The 22366-nt window shown below is 34.9% G+C and overlaps 2 protein-coding genes across 2 annotated transcripts; both read right to left on the bottom strand.

Annotated features, from left to right (window-relative positions):
• Positions 1-3538: 3538 nt before the first annotated feature.
• atp13a2 (ATPase cation transporting 13A2) lies at positions 3539-15131 on the bottom strand. Its single transcript, XM_016283840.1, has 21 exons — positions 14952-15131; positions 14791-14857; positions 14570-14701; positions 14306-14467; positions 13553-13663; positions 13387-13433; positions 12994-13182; positions 11664-11870; positions 11049-11156; positions 10461-10617; positions 10219-10330; positions 8680-8804; positions 8304-8488; positions 8083-8175; positions 7888-7967; positions 7518-7670; positions 6524-6620; positions 6172-6395; positions 5160-5311; positions 4475-4647; positions 3539-4391 (listed from the first exon to the last, which is right to left on the bottom strand). The coding sequence occupies exons 1-21, from the start codon at positions 15129-15131 to the stop codon at positions 4224-4226; spliced, it is 2922 nt and encodes a 973-aa protein (XP_016139326.1). The 3' UTR covers positions 3539-4223.
• Positions 15132-15739: 608 nt separating this feature from the next.
• On the bottom strand, positions 15740-19551 carry LOC107593926 (succinate dehydrogenase [ubiquinone] iron-sulfur subunit, mitochondrial-like). The gene is made up of 8 exons (XM_016283826.1): positions 19408-19551; positions 18638-18771; positions 18417-18502; positions 17736-17872; positions 17494-17610; positions 17289-17390; positions 16992-17114; positions 15740-16600 (listed from the first exon to the last, which is right to left on the bottom strand). The coding sequence occupies exons 1-8, from the start codon at positions 19468-19470 to the stop codon at positions 16520-16522; spliced, it is 843 nt and encodes a 280-aa protein (XP_016139312.1). The 5' UTR covers positions 19471-19551; the 3' UTR covers positions 15740-16519.
• Positions 19552-22366: the final 2815 nt, after the last annotated feature.

The following is a 22366-nucleotide window of genomic DNA, read 5'->3' as shown; positions in this document are numbered from 1 at the left end:
GGGTGTCAATGATTGTCTTCTGGACAACTGTCAGATCAGCAGTCTTCCCCATGATTGTGTAGCCTAGTGAACCAAACTGAGAGACCATTTTGAATGCTCAGGAAACATTTGCAGGTGTTTTGAGTTGATTAGCTGATTGGCATGTCACCATATTCTAATTTGTTGCGATAGTGAATTGGTGGGTTTTTGTTAAATGTGAGCCAAAATCATCACAATTAAAAGAACCAAAGACTTAAACTACTTCAGTCTGTGTGCACTGAATTTATTTAATACACGAGTTTCACAATTTGAGTTGAATTACTGAAATAAATTAACTTTTCCACGACATTCTAATTTATTGAGATGCACCTGTATATGTCCAAAATGGTTCAAGTCAGCATTAAAGGGGTCATAGGATGCCCTTTTTCCACAAGTTGATATGATTCTTTAGGGTCTTAAAGAAAAGTCTATAACATAGTTTGGTTAAAATTTCTCAATGGTAGCGTAAAAAAAAAACACCTTTTTACCCTGTCAAAAACAGCTCTTTTCAGAGCACGCAGTTTTGTAGCATTTTCCTTTAAATGTTAATGAGCTCTGCTGACCCCGCCCCTCTCTTCCGAGCCGCTCTCTGAGGGACTGTTTACTTTAGCCACATTCATCATGAAACTTGCTAATTAGCTCATTATTAGGAAAAGCGATTTGTAAAGATTAATTTAAAAAAAACTTACACACTTCTTCTGTAGGTGAAGCTGGATCACAAATGATTCGCGTGAACATAGACGCATTTATGTAGATCGGGGGCCCATTCTCTTCAAAAACAAAGTAATCCACTGCGTCTTCAGCGGCTCAGATGTTGGGAGTAAATGAGGACTGCTATTTTCATTATTACATCCAACAACAGAACACCTCAATTGCTTAGGAGTCATTCTTGTCTACATCTGCTCCAGCGGTGAAACAATGGTGGACTGATGACAGCTCACTCAGGGCGGATCTAAGGTAAGACACCAGTCCAGTCTGTGCTAAAACGCTACTGTCAATCAAACTATCATGGGAGGGGCATGTTTTTGTGACGTCACACAGACAAGCATCTGAGATCGGCTCGATTTGAGAAAGGGGTAAAGATATGAGCAGATTAAAAAACTAAATACTGGGTGGATTTTTATCATTATAGGGTGGTTGTGTACACACTGCCAACGTACATTTCAGTTCAAACAACTTGTAAAAGTACATGTAGAATCATGTACTTTTACAAGTACATGATTCTAGAACCCTTTAAATAAAAAAAATTCTACCCTATTTTCTAAATGCATGTTATTGATCTTTTTGTGAACAATTTATCCATGTGTTTTATTGAAAATTGACAACATTTAGTCTGCATAAACCCTGCCCCATTTCTTAAGATCAATGGCAAGCTCACGTTAAGATCCACCGATATTCAATTAACAACCGATGGATTAAACTAAGTTCCTGAATCATTCGATGGATTAAACTAAATTCCTGAATCATTCCTGAGTCGTTTTTTTATTTAATATTGAAACCTAAAAAATGAAAAACATATTTCATTTTTTAATTGTTCAAACAAAATAAAAAAACAAGAATCTGCCTTCATTTTTACGTTCAGGGATAGAAAACGAATAAACAACTTGAATATTAGATCTCTACTTGTGGGCGGGAATAAAACGCCCCTCTCCGCTGATTGGTCAACCAAACATTACAACATAATAATAGTCCTCCACTTCTATGGATTCTTAACATGTTTATTTCTACTACATTTTATCTCTTCATCAAACAGCCAGATTAATGAATGGCTTGACAAACCGTACCGAGGCAGAGCCTTTTGGTCCTTCGGCACACAGCCTGTTTTATTATAGTTATCCACATATCAAAATCTGTGAGGCAAAGCTGCGCGGCGCACTGCAGCGTGGGGAGAATGTATTGTAGTGAAGCGCAGCCCACTATCAATTTATGTGAACATACCGTCATAACTTTTGTTTTAGACAATACGCTGCGTTTTGGACAATGGAGGAACTTAAATAATATGACAGATATGAAAAGAAATGGCTTTGTATAATTTACCTTCACAGCACATCTATTATTTTTCTATTTTGAGTTTTATTCATAGGGCACTTTATACACATTTAGGAAATCATCTGTTATTATCCCACTGGCATGGAACTATTTGTTCCTCAGAGTGCTTGTTTCAGTGATTGACTTTAGTGAAATGTGAATTTGACATCATGATTTGAAGGTGAACTCGTTTGAGTTATAAGAACATATCCAAACCCTGAAATAACACTTCGAACAATAAGCCAGTGTCAGCAGTGTCAGAAATTAACTTTCCTATACGGGGCAACTGATTTTCAGTTTTTTATTTACCTTTTATCTTTTTGTATGTCATCTTTAATGTTAAATTCTTACATCAAATACATTAGAATAATATGAGGTTATTACCAATTAAATCAGTATATAGAACCTGCGTCTGAAGATGCTTTTAGATGTATTTACAGTTTAATGCTGATCAGACGGCTGTATGTGCATTTATATAGCAATTACAAATGTATAATGAAATGAGATCAATATTTTATATAACATTTTTAATACAGAAATATGAATAAAATGAAATGATACTTGAATTATGAAAGTAATATCGCCACTAGGTGGCGGTAAGTCATTGTGTTAATAAAGGAGCCCTTTATTCAATCAATTCATTCAAAATGCTTCATTCATTAATATAGGAATAAAATCAAGCGGCAGTCTATAATAACTGGTCATTGAATAATAATGGGTTTTTCAAAGACTCTGATTCATTCAGGAATGATACACCACTCTATGCGCCTGCTGCGAGTCAGTCACACATCGGTTCTGTGACTTTGGTTTAGTTGGCAGAGAAAATAACAATTTTGTATGCCATCAGTTAGCTGGCCAATACTAAATATTAATTATATAAACTCAGTTTATTGTCTAAAACTACCTTTGTTCACATAAATTAATAGTGGTCTGCGCTTGTCTAAAATACATTATCCCCGCGCTGCAGTGCATCGTGCAGCTTTGCCACACAGATTTTAATAGGTGGTTAGCTATAATAAATCAGGCAGTGTGACAAAGATGTAGGCTAGTAGGTAGTTGTGAGTACAGGTGCAAAGTAACTTAATATTTATGGCAAACTAATATTTCACGGGTAGGTTGCAGAATTTATGCCTACACAAAAGAAAGCTCTGTCTAGGCTCTGCCTCGGTACGGTTCGTGTCAAGCCATTCGTTAATCTGGCTGTTTGATGAAGAGAAAGAAATCAAATGTAGTAGAAATAAACATGTTAAGAATCTATAGAAGCGGATGACACTTATGTTTTTTAAGGACTATTATTATGTTGTAATGTTTGGTTGACCAATCAGCAGAGAGAGGTGTTTCATTCCCGCCCACAAGTAGAGATAGAAAATTCTAGTTGCTTATTCGTTTTCTATCCCTGAACGTAAAAACGATAAATTAAGCTGAATTCTTGATTTTTCGTTTTGTTTGAACAAATGAAAAACTAAAAATGTGCTGTTTTTTCATTTTTCAGATTTCAATATTAAATTAAAAACCGATTGGACGGGAAGATACCTTGATTTCCCTGCTCTAACCTTTTCTTTTTCAATAATCTATTTTACTTGGATATATGTTACAATATGGAAGAAAACATCTGTTGCTACTTTCTTTTCATTGTGCCTTTAATTAAGGGTCACAGAGGCCACAGAGAATAAAGTAGGTAGCATGTATGCATTATCTTGTCAATAAAATAACTTGGGGGGGGGGGGGGGGGGGAAACAAACAAAACAAAAAAACAAGTTTAGAAATGCTCAGTATTTTGTATTTATGCTAGTAACTGAATCAAGCACTTCAAGGCAATATGCCCTCTATTTTTTATTTTTGTTGAATATAATATTTTTTGGTAAATATATTACATATTCTGGGGAAATATGTTTCCACCCCTTTTCTTAATCAACCAGAACACCCTTTCAAAATACTTTTCTATTCTTCTATCTAAAAAAGTTTTCTATTCTTCAGTTATGTTTTGTATTAGAAACACTATTACTAACGGTCCATTCTTGTTGCTGTATGATATGTTTTGTGCCATATATAATAGGCAGACAAGGACGACACCTGGTACGCATACCTCACTAGTGCACTGAGAGGTGGTATCAGATCTTTGGCAACCCTGGATATGTGCATCGGGAGAGTTGAAATTCTAAAGCAGGGGGTAGGTGTTAGCTAACACCGATGACAGAGCACTGTGTTGGGAACAAGGGCTGGTTCAGGGGTGGCCATGAGGGTGTTCCTGCAAGATGGGCATCCAGACGTTTGTACTGCTTTTTGGACTCGCGTTTTCCTCCGAGGTTGTGAAGGCAGTTCAGGGCACCTCGGTCAATAAGAATCTGTGAAGAAAAATTATTTTGCAATTACTGATATTGGCAGCATGTTTCAGATGTCATGTGGAAATACGTGTATTTATCTTTACCTCAAGCAAGTAGCATATGAAGAAGTTGAGTGCAGCTACAGCCACCAGCAATAGTTTATAGTTCATATCATTGATGTCATAGAGCTGCAGCAGTTGATGGATGATGGTGTGACGGAAAAGAACCAGCCAGCTCATAAGTGCAAAGAAAACCAGCAGAGCACCTACAAACAAAACTAAGAGAAACAAAAAACATTAAAAAAGCTAAACATAAATATTACACACAGCCACAGTGAGTATTTACTGATATATTATAATATTTAATAATTATATTTAATAATATAATTATAATAATCACTATAATGATTTAAAAAAATGGCTATCAGGACTGAGAGATTGAAAATTATTACTTATTCTATACCTCTTTATATAATATTATTATAAAGTGATCAACGTGAAATATAAATATAACAAGGGGAAACACATTTACATCTAAATGGTAATTAGTCAACATAAAATGGAACTCAAACCTCAAAGTGACGCTATAAATCACTCAAATCATCTGGATTCGGTCAGATTTACTGAATAGAAACTTTTTCAAACAAACTGTCATTTGTTTACTCCATTATGTTATGTTGCTTCATAGGTTTATGGTGAATTTTCAATGCATTGTCTGTAAAACAAGCTCATGTTTGCTGTGTTGAACAGGTCTAATTGTGCACAACAAGGTCAAAGTTTAAATTCTCACAATTGTAATACAGTGGTTTTTTGTAAGGATATCCTTTGGTTATCACAATAGACATGATGATATACTGGAATCCCGATACGGCAAATATGCTTGTGTCCTCCATGTTGGGCAAGTTTGCAGCCCCCGTCACAGTTGAATTTAGAGGCACATACCTGAAAACAGTCACAGAGTTATAAAACAACAGTTGAAGCTGCAAAGATTTTTAATGTCACCTAAAATTTAAGTGTTGTAGTGTTAATTTCGTTAACGAAAACTATGACGAAAATTGTCCGTCAACAAGCTTTTTTCCCCTGACTAAAACAAAGCGATGACGACTGTATCAACATGGAACATTGTTGACGATAAAAGACGAGACTAAAATGGTTTTTTTTTTTAACTATACAAAAATCTCTTTTTATTTTCATAGGAAAAAAGCAGACAAAATATTATTGTGGACTGCTGTACGTGACTTTACTACGTGAGCTTTCAGGTGTGCGGTTATAATATTTTTTGTTTGTTTTTACCGGTTTTCATAATGTAGAAAGAGAGAGTGCATATCTAGGTCTTTGATATTCATTTATATATTAAATAGCCTATAATATCTAAGTCTTTGATGTTGATTTATATATTAAATAGCCTATAATAAATCATTACATTACATCATTAGATGAGGTAAAATAAACCATGTATACGAGTTCACATTCTGTTGGTTTGTGCTTACTGGTGAAAGTGCAATACCTGAAATGTAAAAATAAATTTATCAAATGACAAAAATCATTGCGATTATAATTTTGAGCAAAAAATTTTTTTTATCAGTTTAACCATTATACAGCATGACAGTGAAGTTTTCACTGACTAAAACGACTAAAATGCTCAGATATTTAGTTGACAAACTTGACCAAGCAAAACAGGACAAGATTGACTTAATATGATAATAACTAAAAAGTACATTTGACACAGGACTAAGACTAATTTAAAAGACTAAGACTAAATGAAAAATGGCTGACAGAATTAACACTAGTTAGCTGCTTACCAGTCTTGTGACACAGTGATAAGTAGGGCAGACAACTGGGCTAGGATCAGCAGCACAGTGTGCACCAGTAAACTAGACAGGATTGGCAGAGACAGAAGACTGGCAGCGGGTCGCTGGGGATGGAGCTCATCGCTGGGACCTCCCCGTCCCATCACTATAGCCAAAACAGTCACCAAAACTAAATCAAAGAAGAGGAACTGCAAATCGCCCAAGTTTGTTTTCTCCTACAATAGATGAAATAATTCACAAACATTATTGTTAAAATGCCCTAATACATAATTGTATATTTGGATATTGATTTTAGCTGATAAAAAAAAGAAAAGAAAAGTAAAATGGACAGGCAAACACTCACAGTGTAGAGAATAAGTACAGAGGCAAACTGGATCAGACTGTACAAGGCCATGTACTTGAAAAGACTGAATGATGTCACCAGTGAACACCTGCCTTCCCTGTTTAACGAGACATTGGATTTTGTTATATAATAATAATAATAGTAATAATCATCACCATCGTAATTGTATTATTATAATTATAAATAAATATAAATACTAATAAATAACATCATTATACATATTACACATTGATATTATTATAACAACTTGAGTCAAGAATACAATATCTAATTAAAAAAACTGTTATTGTTTAATTTTTAATTGAATTAATATTATTGTTATTATTATTAATTGTATATAATATAATAATTATATAATAATATAAAACAGCAATATAAATGGCTTCATTATATTATTATAATAACTTAGGTCAAGGATACAATATTCAATAAGCAACTTATTATTACTACTATTAATAATAACAACAATAATAGTTCATTAAAAGTAATTAACAACAACAAACTGCAATAAATAAAAATACAATTAGTGCTGGGCAATGATTAATTGTATCCAAAATAAAAGTTTTTTTACATGATATATTTGTGTGTACTGTGTATATTTATTATGTATATATATATATATATATATATAAAGACACACACATTCAGTATATATTTTGAAAATATTTACATATATTTATATTCATATAATTTATATTATATATAAATATATTTAATATATAAACAATATATTTTTCTTAAATATATACGTGCATGTGTGTGTATTTATATATACATAATAAATATATACAGTACACACACATATATTATGTAAACAAAAACATTTATTTTGGATGCGATTAATCGTTGCCCAGCACTAAATAAAATACATGTATATTGATTAAATTATATATGCTTAATACAAATATTTATCCTATTATAATACATTAAGCCTATTATTGTCCAATTTATGGATAAAATCCATGCATAAGAATGGTAAAAGTGTGTTATTTACTTGATGAGTAGAGGGACGCAGCTAATGTTGTCAGACTTGGATGTGAAAGGAGACGCCACAGAGGCCTCAGCCTCAGACAACGACACACCGACATCTGCAGCCCTCAATGCTCCACAGTCATTGGCTCCATCACCACACATGCCCACCCTGTAACTGCATGCGTGTCAGAAGATATGGGTGTTATTTTCAGTTTTACAAAGCCCTGCTAACAACTTCCAACAATATTACTTTATTCATTGGTTATTTATTAATGATATTTTATCATCCTACATTTTTGCCTGTCATTTATATATATATATGATTCTTAAGCAATAGGCGCTACTGCTCTTTTAGAGCCATTTAACCACACATTTTTAAATACTGGACTCACTTGAGTTTCTGCAGTGCTTTTACCAGCTGGGTTTTCTGTTCTGGGGTCATGCGGGCGTACACTGTTCCCCTCATCAGAATCTGTAACACAAAAACAATGAGCACTGTTAATCTCCAGAAAATGCATTTGAAAACTCTGGTGCCACCAGTCTTAAACTGAAATGGATCAATATTCCTCAAATTTAATCTAAGTTACCTTAGGCAGATATTCAGGGAAATGATCACAAAGTGCCGCAAAGGACATTCCATTTATAGCCAAATGATATCCGGCACCACTCTGGTAGAGACCCTTATGGTACAGGAAGACATTTTAATCTCCTTGCTGTTCTGAATTAATAAAAACTCTGTATAAGACATTACTACATGATGTGTCAGTGGTAACATCTGTAAAGCACTTAAAAGGTCAAATAAGCAAACCTGTGCTGGAATATCAATAGTCTCCTGAGTATTAATGGTGGCTACTGCACCATCTCCTTGATGAAACTGCAGTGAGGCCATTGAACTGGCAGTAGGGGGCGATGCATGAACAAAAATAACCCTCTCATGTGACTGCACCATTCCACATGCACCTGCTACATTCACAGCAGTGAGAATATTGTCACCTGACAGAGCAAAAAATAACAGGTGACAAATCATTTTCACGAACACATTTTTTTCCGTGTCTATAAAGTTAGGAGAGAGGCCAACAAAAACAATAATTTTAATGTTTAGCGACAATTCAATTAGGCCAGACAATTTTAAACACACACTATAAAGGTTTTTTTTTCTTTTCGTTTGTTATTTTTGAACATACCTGTAACCATAACAGGCCGTAATTGTGCCAATTTAAGTGTGCAAATGACTTCTGCACTCTCTGGCTTCACCTGGTTCTTCATTACCAACAGACCCAGGAAGTTCATGTCTTTCTCCACCTCCACCCTACAAGCAAACATTTACTGTAAACATGGGGCAGCAGGCATGAATCTGTCTATTTTGAAATATCTATCATATTTGATGAAAGAACTTTGTTTGGAGTCAGTAGGAATTTTTTAACAAAATTAATACTTTTATTCAACAAGGATGCATTAAATAAAAAAAATCTTATTAATAATTATAATAATAATAATTAATTAATTAATAATTAAACACACTACCATTCAAAAGTTTGGGGTCAGTGCAATTTCTTTAAAGAACTTAATACTTTTAATTAGCAAGGATGTATTAAATTAAAAAAAGTGACAGCAATGACATTTATAATGTTTAAAAAAAAAGTTTCAAATAAATGCTTTTTTTAAAACCTTTTTATTCATACTGAAAAAAGCATAATGGTTTTCAAGAAACATAAGAAATGTTTCTTGAGAACCAAATCAGCGTATTAGAATGATTTCTGAAGAATCATGTGACACTTAAGACTGAAGTAAAAGCTGCTGAAAATACAGCTGTCATCACAGGAATAAATCACATTTTAAAATATACTAAAATAGAAAATAGCTATTTTAAATAGTAATAATATTTCACAATGGGTTTACTGTATTTTTGTTCAAACAAATGCAGCCTTGCTGAGCTTAAGAGACTTTTTTTCAAAAACATTAACAAATCTTACCAACCCTAAATCTTTGAATGGTATTAAAACAAAGCAGCTGACCTTTCAACAGTGCTTAGGTTGGTCTCCTTAGTGAGGTGCTTGTAGGCAAATCCAAGGACTCTGAAGCCCTGGCTTGCATACTCCCGGAGAGTGGGTGAAAAATTAGAAGGCACTGTAACAAAGAGAGCACAACAACAGAACAACACTGAGTGCAAAAATAAATAGGCAGTGTTCCGTATACTCCTGCTCGTTCTTCTCAAGGTGATAAGAACCAGGACAAGTTTTAAGAGTCAGATCCTCACCACTTTCTCTAAGGCAGAAGCTGGCAACCATTTCAGGTGCTCCTTTAAGGAATGCGACAGGAGAAGCTCCACCTGGACCAACGGTCACCACACTCATCCTTTGCAAAGAAGAGGAAAACGGGAATCGCCGTATGATCGCCACAGGCTGACTGACAGACTGAAAAACACATAAGAGGACAGGAAAATCAGGATTAAAACATTATCCTTATCTAGTATCTGGGATGAAGATAGTTGAACCAAAAATTAACATCATCCACATGCCGTTCCAAACCTCTAGACTTTATTTCTTCTGTAAAACGCAAAAGATAATTTGAAGAATGTTGGGGTCCAAACAGCACTTGACACTATTGACTTTGAATTGTATGGACAAAAAAAAGTTCAAAATATCTTCTGACTTTTTTTCAAAAACATTAACAAATCTTACCAACCCTAAATCTTTGAATGGTATTAAAACAAAGCAGCTGACCTTTCAACAGTGCTTAGGTTGGTCTCCTTAGTGATGTGCTTGTAGGCAAATCCAAGGACTCTGAAGCCCTGGCTTGCATACTCCCGGAGAGTGGGTGAAAAATTAGAAGGCACTGTAACAAAGAGAGCACAACAACAGAACAACACTGAGTGCAAAAATAAATAGGCAGTGTTCCGTATACTCCTGCTCGTTCTTCTCAAGGTGATAAGAACCAGGACAAGTTTTAAGAGTCAGATCCTCACCACTTTCTCTAAGGCAGAAGCTGGCAACCATTTCAGGTGCTCCTTTAAGGAATGCGACAGGAGAAGCTCCACCTAGACCAACGGTCACCACGCTCATCCTTTGCAAAGAAGAGGAGAATGGGAATCGCCGTATGATTGCCACTGGCTGACTGACGGACTGAAAAACACATCAGAGGACAGGAAAATCAGGATTAAAACATTATTTATTCTTATCCAGTGTCTGGGATGAAGAGTTCAACCAAAAATTACCATCATCCACAGGTCGTTCCAAACCTGTAGACTTTCTTTCTTCTGTAAAACACAAAAGGTTTTTTGAAGAACGTTGGGGTCCAAACAGCACTAGACACCATTGACTTTGAATTGTATGGACAAAAAAAAGTTGAAACATTTTTTCAAAATATCTTCTTTTGTGTTATACAGAAGAGAGAAAGTCACTCAGGTTTGGAACAACATGAAGGTGAGTAAATGATTTTCATTTTTGGGTAAACGATCCGCTTAATTCATAATCAAGCCCCAAAGGTTCAAGTCATTTCCTTGTGTTTTCACATCCAATGACCATTTTCTTGTTCTGTATATGAATCAACTTACATTTCCTTGTGACGGGTGCTCAGATACAGGAGGTCTCATCACTGCTAGTACTCTGTGTTTGCCAAATTCAGAATCAAGTCCCATCTCATTCTCCGGCTCAGTCAGTTCCTGTCATTTGCACGCAAGATGGCAACAGGATAAAAGTTGCCATAAAATCAATTAAACAAAACACCGATTCATATATCTGTCATATGTACAAGACTTAAAGAAATGAGATGCAAATCACTAAAATTATTTACTATCCATCATGTTGTTCCAAACCCGTATAACTTTATTTGTTCAGTGGAACCCAAAAGGAGAAGTTACCTTAATGCTGTTTTTTGTCACTTTTGAAGTTTGACAGCCCTTGGTCACTGTTCACTTTCAATGTATTGGAAAGAGCAGCGTGAACATTCTGCTCAACCTCTCATTCTGAACAGCAAGTTACCATTGACGTCCATTGTATGGACAAAAAACACAGATATTTCTCAGAATATCTTCTTTTATGTTCCACCGAAGAAATTAAGTCTTATAGGTTTGGAAGGACATGAAGATGAGTAGATAATGAAAGAATTTACATTTTTTGCTGAACTATCTCTTTAAAATCATGAAACACTCTGAGAAACCAGTCATTACCCATCCAGTGGATTCTATCATTTTGAGCTCTAGTGGGTCTCCGAGAGCTTGACCCCCCAGCAAAGCCAAAGAATGGCAGGAGGCAAGCGCAGAGAGCATCAGTCCAGGAGGAAGAAAGAGAGGGTCAGGGACCAGCTCACCAAATACTGCTCCACTCACTTCCATTATGCCCCACACATCCAGACCCTCCTCCGTAAGAGTGCCAGTCTGAAACGATCACATTCAATCAGTTTTTAATTGCAATACATAGAAACTTTGCCATCTTTTGTCTGACTGTCTAACTTCATTTTAAAATGCCATTAAAAAAAACACTGTAAGATCAACAGAAACACCTTTATAAACAAATGACTTGAGCAGTCGTCGTTGACACAAAATATATACAGTATCTATACAGTGTGATGAGGATGTTTGACTGGAGCACATATAGGGAGTTCTCGTTCACTTGACAGGATCTTGATATTTAGCAAGACAGCAGCAGAGATCTTTATCGGTCATGGCTAACCCTCTGTTGCACAATGTAACCTCTAACAAACCCATTTTCTTCGCTTTGAAAGCACATGCTGCATGCAAGATGGCAATAATATGGTTAATAATGAAGGGATGACTTTAGAATTTAAAAAATCTTTTTTTTTTCTTGGTGGAAAGGGTGGAAAGATTTTTGCTTTGGAAAACCACCCTTTTTTTTAATTAATTTTAATGACATTTTACCTACCATAAAATATGAACTTCTTAGTGATTATAGTTTATTTTAAAAGATTTAGTCATTTTAAATGATTTGCATAATGTTTTTGTTCACTAGAACCAATATTGTGCAGTGTGAAATGAATATGGATGAGAATTATAGAAAAAATAATAATTATAATTTATAAAAATAAATGTTAAAATATATGCACTTATAGATAGATTATGGAAAAAAAGAGAACCTGACATTTATAATTGATTTCATAATGCAAGCAATCCAAGGTTAATAATCTAGTCAATAAACCTATCCATGTTAACTAGATTGTGTGTAAAAGGAAGTAGCATGGGGAGTTGTCACAAACTGGCCATAAAGGAAATAAATTGTCTATTGGTCTAGCCCAGGGCACTGATGATGTAATCATTACACAAACAGAACATATGCACCGAGTAATCAAACAAAGTTTATTTTAACTTAGGCTTTGAATAGCCAAATATAAGATTAGTTTAAAGTTATATACAAATTATAAATTTAATCTTAATATACCTGAGTTTAACTATCCATCTTCAAGATATGAATCATCACAGCATTTTTAATGAACCAATAAAGATTGTTCCCATCAAAGGATCTCCCGAAACCTTGTTCTCTCACCTTATCAAAACAGAAAAGTGATATCTTGCCGCAGATATTAATGCGAGGTGGGCTGATGCAGAACACCCCATGATGCTTCAGCCGACTCTGGGCATAGATAGTGGCTGTAGTCATAGCAGCCGGAAGAGCAGGTGGAACTATTATTGTCACAATATCCAGAGATCGGATGACTAGCTCTTGCCAGGTTGTCTGATGACAGAAGAAGTGGATACACAAAGAAATTAAAAAGATAAAGTGTAATGATTTGTTAATAATTCAACAGCTTTTTATTGAGGATGAAAGCATCTAAATCCAAATTGCTGTAGTGAAAGAAACCTTGACTAACATCAGAGGGAAAAAACTAAAAGAATAATAATAAAAAAAAAAGTAAGATAGGAGCTTAAAAATACTTACATTGCTCTTTGAAAGTATCACAATGCTATAAATAGTGCCGACCAGAGCTGAAATACAGACATTCACATCAATGAAGGCCCATATTCTACATTATGAGACTAAAAGAAACAAATGTCATTATATCATATACTGTACATACATGAAGTTTGCAAATAACCCAACTTACCCAAAAGTCCTAGAAATAGTAGGAACTTCATAGCATCCCTGTAGAAGCGAAAGTCTAATGGCTGAGGGTAAAGGATAGAGCTAATAAGGTCTCCTTTGGCAGTAAAAAACCCTGAGGAACATAAACGAAAGTGAAGTTGTTTACATGAGAAAACAACCAAAGAAAGTAATAATGAAAGTCATTTTATAGCTTCTCTGTCTTCTACATACACTACCGTTCAAAAGATTAGGGTCAGCATGATTTTTTTTTTTTTTTTTTACGTTTTTGAAAGAAGTCTCTAATGCTCACCAAGGGCAGCATTCGTTTGATAAAAATACAGTAAAAATAGTCATATTTGGAAATAATATTACATTTTAAAATATCTTTTAATATATTAAAAATAATAATTTATTCCAGTGATGGCAAAGCTGAAATTTCAGCAGCCATTACTCCAGTCTTCAGTGTTCCACAATCCTTCAGAGCTCATTCTAATATCTGATTTGGTGCTCAAGAAACATCTCTTATTTTGATCAATACTGAAATCAGTGCTGCTTAATATGTTTGTGGAAACTTAGAAAATTAGAAAGTTCAAAAGAACAGAATATACTATTGAAATAGTTATCTTTTGTAACATTACCTCACTTTTGAGCAATTGAGCGCATCCTTGCACAACACCAGTATTAATTTATTTTCAAAACAAAGACCAAACTTTTGAACAGTAGTGTATAATCAACAACAATAAAAAAAAAAAAAAGTATTGTGAATGCAAGTCACCTGTGCATGTGACAACAGCAATGGGCCCATTCCCAGCAGGACCGCCTCCTTTAGCCTGGATGAGCTGTGTGCCACAAAATAAAGTGTGTCTGCGTTGAGACTCTGAACTGTATGTGGCTTCAGACACAGACAATGGCGTCTTCATCACTGGTATGCTCTCACCTGTCAGTGAGTGAAGAGCAAAAAGTGAGAACAGAAAAAAATGTTTAATGCACAATAAATTAGTGCAATACACAATTTCAGAGGCGGTCTGTATTCTCTCACCAGTCAGCATGCTTTCATTCACCATGCACTCCCCTGCCAGCAGGGCGGCATCGCAGGGCAGAAGCAAACCCTCGGCTGGAATCACAATACAGTCCCCTGGAACCAGCTCCTCAGAGCTCACACACTCCTCCTCTGGAAAAACAAACAAACAGGTTTGCCCAAAAAACAAAGCCACATTAAAAACATTCTGCCTATTTCTGCCGTTTGATAAGCAACTTCACCTCCCGTGTTTCTACGCACGGTCACGTTCACTATCAACCGGGCCATGCGGCGGAGGGTGGTGCTTTGCTGCAGAGACAAAAAAAACATCTACTTACTATTTCAATTCACAATACAACAAAAGAGCTCTGAAGACTTGAATGCTCAAATAATATCTGCATACCTTACGTATCTCATAAAGAGACAAACCAATTGAAATTAAGGATATGATGAGGATACAAGCAGCATAATAATAGTATCTGTCTGACATCCACAGGATGATGCTGAACACCTGAAATATGTAGAACGGATTGAGCACCTGAAAAAAAATACAGAGCAGGAGTCTGGAGTTTATCCAAGTCATGGAGGATTTGAAACTTCTTTTTCCTCTTTTTTTCAGGTCATGTGCTGGCTTTGTGATGTTTCTACACAACCAAAAAAAAATGCTGATTTTACATAAAAAAATGCTTCCTTCAAAAAAAAAGTGAGAAAACACAAAACAACAAACTTTTATCACAAACAATTAGATTTTTGTAAGCGGTCCGAGATTTAATGGTGTTAGGTCATTATAATTTCGACATGCAGCAATGATCAGTTATTAAAAACAAAGTGATTTAGAACCTATACAATACTATCACATCACAACATGTGATGTTATTGGACGTTTTAATAAAATGTTTGAAGCCCATTGTGTTGTGTAAAATTAAGCCCGTTTCGTATGGGTGTTTTATATACATATAATATATAATAAGGCCTATACACAGAGAATGTGAACAAATGACTAAAACAAAAGCAAAGCAGTCTACAGATACAATGACAACCTAAAAAAATGTTGAAAGCAAAACACGTTCAGCTCTTATGACATTGAACAATCAGATCAACTAAACAAATGTAAGATATCCACTTTTATTCATATCTCATGGATATCTCAGATATCCAGTTTGATTCATATCTCATCTCATTGTATTACAGCTTGTAAATACATTAAATTGAAGATTAAACTGCAATAAGCAAAAGACCTATGGGATGCGGTTGATTCACGAGCTCAGCTCTAACGTTAGTTACTTGCATTTTATTCAGTATAGACATGCACAGGCGAACAGCACTTACCCATACCTGGTGAATCCATCTATGAACTACAGGGTGAGCGCTAAAGCCCATACTTTTATTCTAGGGCCATCATTTGTATTACACATTACCGCAGAAACTAAGTTTCTGGTTCAAGTGTGTTCTCTGAATGTGACGCCATAGTCTTTCTTTCTTCCTTTACGATCTTTTGTCAGCTCACCCATTCAACACCGCCACCTGGAGGACATCACGAGACTTACCTTCTCTAAATCGAATTTATTCTGCAGAAGCATGCACTTCACGTCTTCACTACAAAACATGTCTTTCTAACCTATGCAGAGCACACATTTTGGAAACAGATGAGTGTGATCTTAAACATGCAGATATTTGTATGTTTTATAGCAAGTATTGAACATTAAGTGTACAGTAAGAATCTACCACACAAAGACAAACTACAAACAGACAAATATTATGCTATGATATGTTAAATATTATGCCATTTTTACAGGTTCCTGCATTCAACTACAATCAGGTTCAAATAGAAATGAAATGCAGGTCTTGTTGTAGATTTACTTTTAAACTATATAAAAACTAAATATCCCATATAAGCAAAAATTCCATGCTGAATTCACTCATTTGCACAATAATTTAAACCAAGTACATGATATTTCCTGCATTTACAAGTCAGATGGCAGATGATCTATTTTCTTTATAAATTGCCATCATTTTCTTAATTTCTGCTATGGCTTTTCCAGGATTGAGTCCCTAAACAGAAGAGAGGACAGAACAGATTAAATGAAATACAGAAAAAAATGGGAGACACAAAACATAAGCTATTGCAAACAAACATTTATTTAAAGGGATAGTCCACCCAAAAATGACAACCAAACAGTTTCGGCTCCCATTGACTGCCATTGTAGTTTTTGTCCATACAATAGAAGTTAATGGGAACTGAAAAAAGTTTGGTTACCAACATCCTTTAAAATATCTTCTTTAATGTTCCAAAGAAGAAAGCAGGTCACATCATTTTGAAATGATGACGATAAGTAAATGACATTTTTTGTCATTGGTGAACTGTCCCTTAATTTCCAATAACAGAGAGTCTAGTTCATCCAAGTAAAATGTGGCTTTCCAGTTTGATGGGAAGATGGCATACCTTGGGACATGTCTTTGTACAATTCATTATTGTGTGACAGCGGTAGAGGGAGAAAGGGTCCTGTAATTTGGACAGGCGCTCTTCTGTAAAGTCATCACGAGAGTCAATCATCCACCTATATGCCTGAGAATTGGATACAAAACAGCAGAGATGTGAGGCCAAAGATATAAAACTCACTGTTGAGCCAGACTAACGCAGACTAACTGGTAGATTTATTATTGTAAAATTAATTAACAATGATAAATGGCTGTTTATTGTCCATATATAAGCAGTCCTATAAGGAAAATAAATAAATACCTGCATGAGCACAGCTGGACCAAGGTACTTGTCTCCATTCCACCAGTAACTAGGACAACTAGTGCTGCAGCACGCACACAGAATGCATTCATACAGACCATCCTATGGGCATGGGAAAGAGTGTGTTTAAAACATCATTAGCAAAGATCACAATCATCATTCACACTAACAAAATCAGCAGAATATTCAGAAGAGGGTCTCGAACCAGCTTTTGGCGGTCCTCGATAGACTGGAGGTACTGCTCTTTTCCCTGCTTTGACTCATCCTTCTTTTTTAAATATGGCTCGATAGACTTGTACTGTGCATAAAAGTTGCTCATATCCTAAAACAACAAGAAATGTGAGTGTATGATAAGTTTGAAAATTTGGGTTCATTCTATTTGACAAATAAATACTCATATTATCATATGTTGTCGCTGGGATTTTCAGTTAACTGTGGTTTACTCACAGGGACAAGATCTTTCACAACATACATGTGAGGCAGGGGGTAAATCTTCATCACTTTGCTGGTATTTGTATCTATTTTGTTTAAGCAGGCTAAGGTGTTGCCCCCGTTGATGTTCATAGCACAAGAGCCACAGATACCTGTAAATTATATACAGAGAAATTACATAACATAGTAAAGGAATAGTTCACCCAAAAATGTAAATTTGCTAAAAATGTACTTAGCCTCAGGCCATCCAAGATGTAGATGAGTTTGTTTCTTTATCGGAACAGATTTCACATCACTTCACTTGCTCATCAATGGATCCTCTGCAGTGAATGGGGGCTGTCAAAATGAGAGTTTATACATACAGCTTTTCACTTTACAAGGCATTAATTGATGAACTGGACTCGGGAGTCATGTTGATTACTGTAATGTTTTTAATCAGCGGTTTGGACTCTCATTTTGATGGCACCCATTCACTGCAGAGGATCCATTGGTGAGCAAGTTATGTAATGCTAAATTTCTCCAAATCTGTTTTGTTGAAGAAACAAACTCATCTACATCTTGAATGGTCTGAAGTTGAGTAAACTTTCAGCGAATTTTCTTTTTTGGGTGTACTATTACTTTAACAGGACACAGACTTGATTTTATTCTGTGCTCAAAAGAGTAACATTTATTTATTTTAAATTTTCATTTTTGTACCCTCTCTACATGAGCGTCTAAAGGTGAGTGTCGGGTCCATTTCATTTTTAATTTTGATGAGAGCATCAAGAACCATTGGACCACATCTAGGATGAGAAAATGTCATTAAAAATGTGTGATATTTACTTCTTAAAAAATAACAGGATAACACATTTTATTTATTTATTCAAAGCAAGTAAACACTTATGACTATAACTTCTGTTTAAATATTTGGTGCTTACGTGTTCAAATCAATCTCATAGGTTTGCATGCGTGGCTTGTCACCAGGTGTGTCAGGGTCCCATCTGTAAATCTGAAATGTCTTTATTTTTGGCTCAGGGGCAGGGGCAGCTGCTGTCTGGGCATATCGCACCAGCTGGGGTAGCGAGAGGAAAGCAAAAGATGAGTTCAACATAAGACAGGCGATGCTCAATGCTTAGTTTACTGACATTACATCAATAAAACGCATTGCATCCCACCTTAAATATATTTGGTAAAATTAAACCAGATGACTCTATATTATTTTCATGGCTTTGTTGAGTAACTAAATACAGTAATATGCCAATGTCTTTTTATCCAAGGGGTCTTTGGTCTGAAAAAAAAATGAAGCCACTGGTATTCACTTTTTTTTTTTTACAGCGCCACCTCTAGGTGTAACAGAGAAGTGTGCGGGAGTTATATCACCTTGTTACTCAACTCACATTGGTAGGCTATGTAATGTACAATTGAGTTTCAATATCACTCTTCCATAGAAGGTCAGTTTAATTAGAAAAAAATTTACATTTAGGTAATCCGATGTAGCCGATGTTTTTATACGCTGCGCAACAGCGGTTAAGTAACACGAGTAAACAACGCTTGATCTGTCAGCTAACCACCTTAGTCAACAATTCACTTGGTAAATTCCCTATAACGAGAGCTTCCTTATAAATCACGATGGTCTCAAACATTTTCACATAATCACCTTACACACGCATAAGATGCTGACAGATGCGAATTCGTATACACAACTTACCACCAACGTCCTACAGTTGCGATAAGCAGCAGCGCTGCGAGTAAAAGAAATGCAAGCGAACATTTTCCACTTGTGTTGTTAGGTAGATGTTTCTTTAGTCGTGAGCGGCTTCAACAGTTTCTCAGATATGTAAGGTACGGTGGCCGAGAAGTGCAAAGCAAATCACAATTCTGAAAACAAAATAACAAATTACAAACGCAAATGCAAGTCTAAAAAACAAAATAACAATTCAGAAAACATTATGACAAATTCGAAAACAAAATAACAAATCAGAAAACACAATGACAAATCAGAAAACAAATGAACAAGTCAGAAAACACAATGACAAATCAGACAAATCGGAAGAGGTAGGTATAGTTCGAGACAGCGCCATTGGTTTGGGATTACTCACCGCTGACTGGACGAGACATCTGTCAATCGACGTATACAGGGAAGAACCAGACGAAGAACAACAGAGTCGTGGTAGAAAGTTCGGAGATGGTATTAAAGTAGCTCAGTTTAAATGTATTGTATGAATTGCCCTTACTATGGAATAAAAAATACGGAGTGTATATTTACATTTAGCTAAAAGTGGCTGTAAAACATTAGCTCCAGTGGTGCAGATGGATAAGTGCTTGTCATTGGCTTTTTGACGCGATCGACTCGGGTTCGATCCCGCCTTTTGCCGAACTTTTTTTCTTTCTCCCTTTTCAAATCTCGTATCACATTGTAAAGGCATTTATTTTCGATAAAAATTAAGGAAATAATCAAAAAGTTGATCATAAAGTATCGGGTAGGGTTAGGGTAGGTGTAGGGAGGGCTTTATTGTACCAATAATGTGGCATCCATTTAATAATTACAATTAAAATTATAATTTACACTCAATACGTTATTATTGCATACTGTTTTATAATGTACTACAATACTGAAGTGCAGATAATTGCCACTATTTGCAACAAGTAGTATACTTGATAGTAGAAATCCTGCTATTTTAACATAGTGTAAATAGGTATTTGCACTTAGTGTAAATAATCGATCGCATCAAAAAGCCAATGATATGCACTTATCCATCTGCGCCACTGGAGCTGTTAATTTACAGCCACTTTTAACTATGTAAATAAACACCCCGTATTTTTTATTCCATAGTAAGGGCAATTCATACAATACATTTAAACTGAGCTACTTTAATACCATCTCCGAACTTTCTACCACGACTCTGCTGTTCTTCGGCTGGTTCTTCCCTGTATATGTTGATTGACAGATGTCTCGTCTGAATTGTTGTTGTGTTTTCTGAATTGTTATTTTGTTTTTTAGACTTGCATTTGCGTTTGTAATTTGTTATTTTGTTTTCAGAATTGTGATTTGTTTTGCACTTCTCTGCCACCGTAGTACGGTGTCATCTGCTCCTCCTCCTAATGCCAGCTGGGCGTGAATTTGTCCTCCGTAAATAAAGAGCGACAAGAAGACTCGTATGCAACTATCAATCAATCAATCAATCATTTTATTTCGGTCCTAACAGACAACTTTTCACAAAATAAATAAATAAATAAACATAATTACCGAAAAAGGTGTAGGCTGAAGCCTTGCTTATTATGCCTACCCTTTATACACAGTTAACTGATGAGCGACACTTTTCATTAAAAAATACAAGACAAACATGTTACAAAAACATTACCCCAAATGTACATACATAATTCAGAACAACATAACAAAAAATACACATTCCAGCTATTACTTAAATATTGTAACATTACATTCACAATTATTGATACTGAGTCATATAATTATTTAACACCTTATTTTTATACATTTTCTTGACTTTGCAGAGTGACAACTAAATCGACAAATTTTAAAGCATGTAAATTAATAAACAATTTGTTTGTTGGTTTGTAATAATCAACCCTTTTAACAATCCTAAGTGCTTTCTTTTGTAAAATATATATTGAATTTATATTGGTTTTATAAGTATGACCCCACACCTCCACACAATAAGTAATGTATGGAACTATGAGCGCACAATACAATATATATAAAGTTTTTTCGTTCAAAATATGTTTTATTCTATTTAATATTGCAATGGATTTGGACATTTTTGTTTTTACATAGTTAATGTGTGGTTTCCAACATAATTTATGATCAATTATAACGCCCAAAAATTTATTTTCATACACTCTTTCTATTTCCTCATTGTTAATCCTTAATTTAATTTTATTGTTACTTTGTCGATTACTAAATATTATAAATTTAGTTTTACTTAAATTCAGTGAAAGTCTATTATCATCGAACCATTTTTTAAAAATCATGAGTTCGATTTCCACTGTATTCAGAAGCTGTTCCAAGTTTTTCCCCGAACAATATACATTTGTATCATCAGCAAACAAAACCATTTTTAATACTTTAGACACTTTACAAATATCATTTATGTACAGTACAAACAATTTGGGGCCTAACACCGAACCTTGCGGAACACCACAAGTGACTTTCATTACATCTGATTTAACATTATTTATTTGTACAAATTGATATCTGTCATCGAGGTAACTTTTTATCCAAGTATAGGCTTTTCCTCTTATACCATATCTCTCCAGTTTCATCATTGATAAACCATAATATGAAAAGTGCATAATCTGAATACATGAAGCTGAAGCCTCTTTCAGGGATACCACGGTTATGGAAAGCTTGGAAACAATGTGGAAACATTATGGTTTCCAGGCATGGGAAAGTCATGAAAATTAATAAAATTGTAAATGGGGAGTTTTAATTTTTTTTATTTTTAGTTAATCAGCTCTTTTTGCTTATATAAAAAATAATAAAAAGATAAATACCTTAATTTTATTATTTTTTATGTTATATATTTCATGTGTGATCCCCCATGAGTTTAACTATGAAAAAAGAAACTGTTCTGGAAACAGCGGCTGATATTGAAAATCCATATGAAAAATCATAAGCAGATGCAAAGGCCACAATCTGTATATCTTAC

This window comes from Sinocyclocheilus grahami, unplaced genomic scaffold, assembly GCF_001515645.1.
Source record: "Sinocyclocheilus grahami isolate Dianchi unplaced genomic scaffold, SAMN03320097.WGS_v1.1 scaffold177.1, whole genome shotgun sequence".
Lineage (NCBI taxonomy): Eukaryota > Metazoa > Chordata > Actinopteri > Cypriniformes > Cyprinidae > Sinocyclocheilus > Sinocyclocheilus grahami.
The sequence above is the reverse complement of the archived record's forward strand: the minus strand, read 5'-3'. Positions and strand labels throughout refer to the sequence as shown.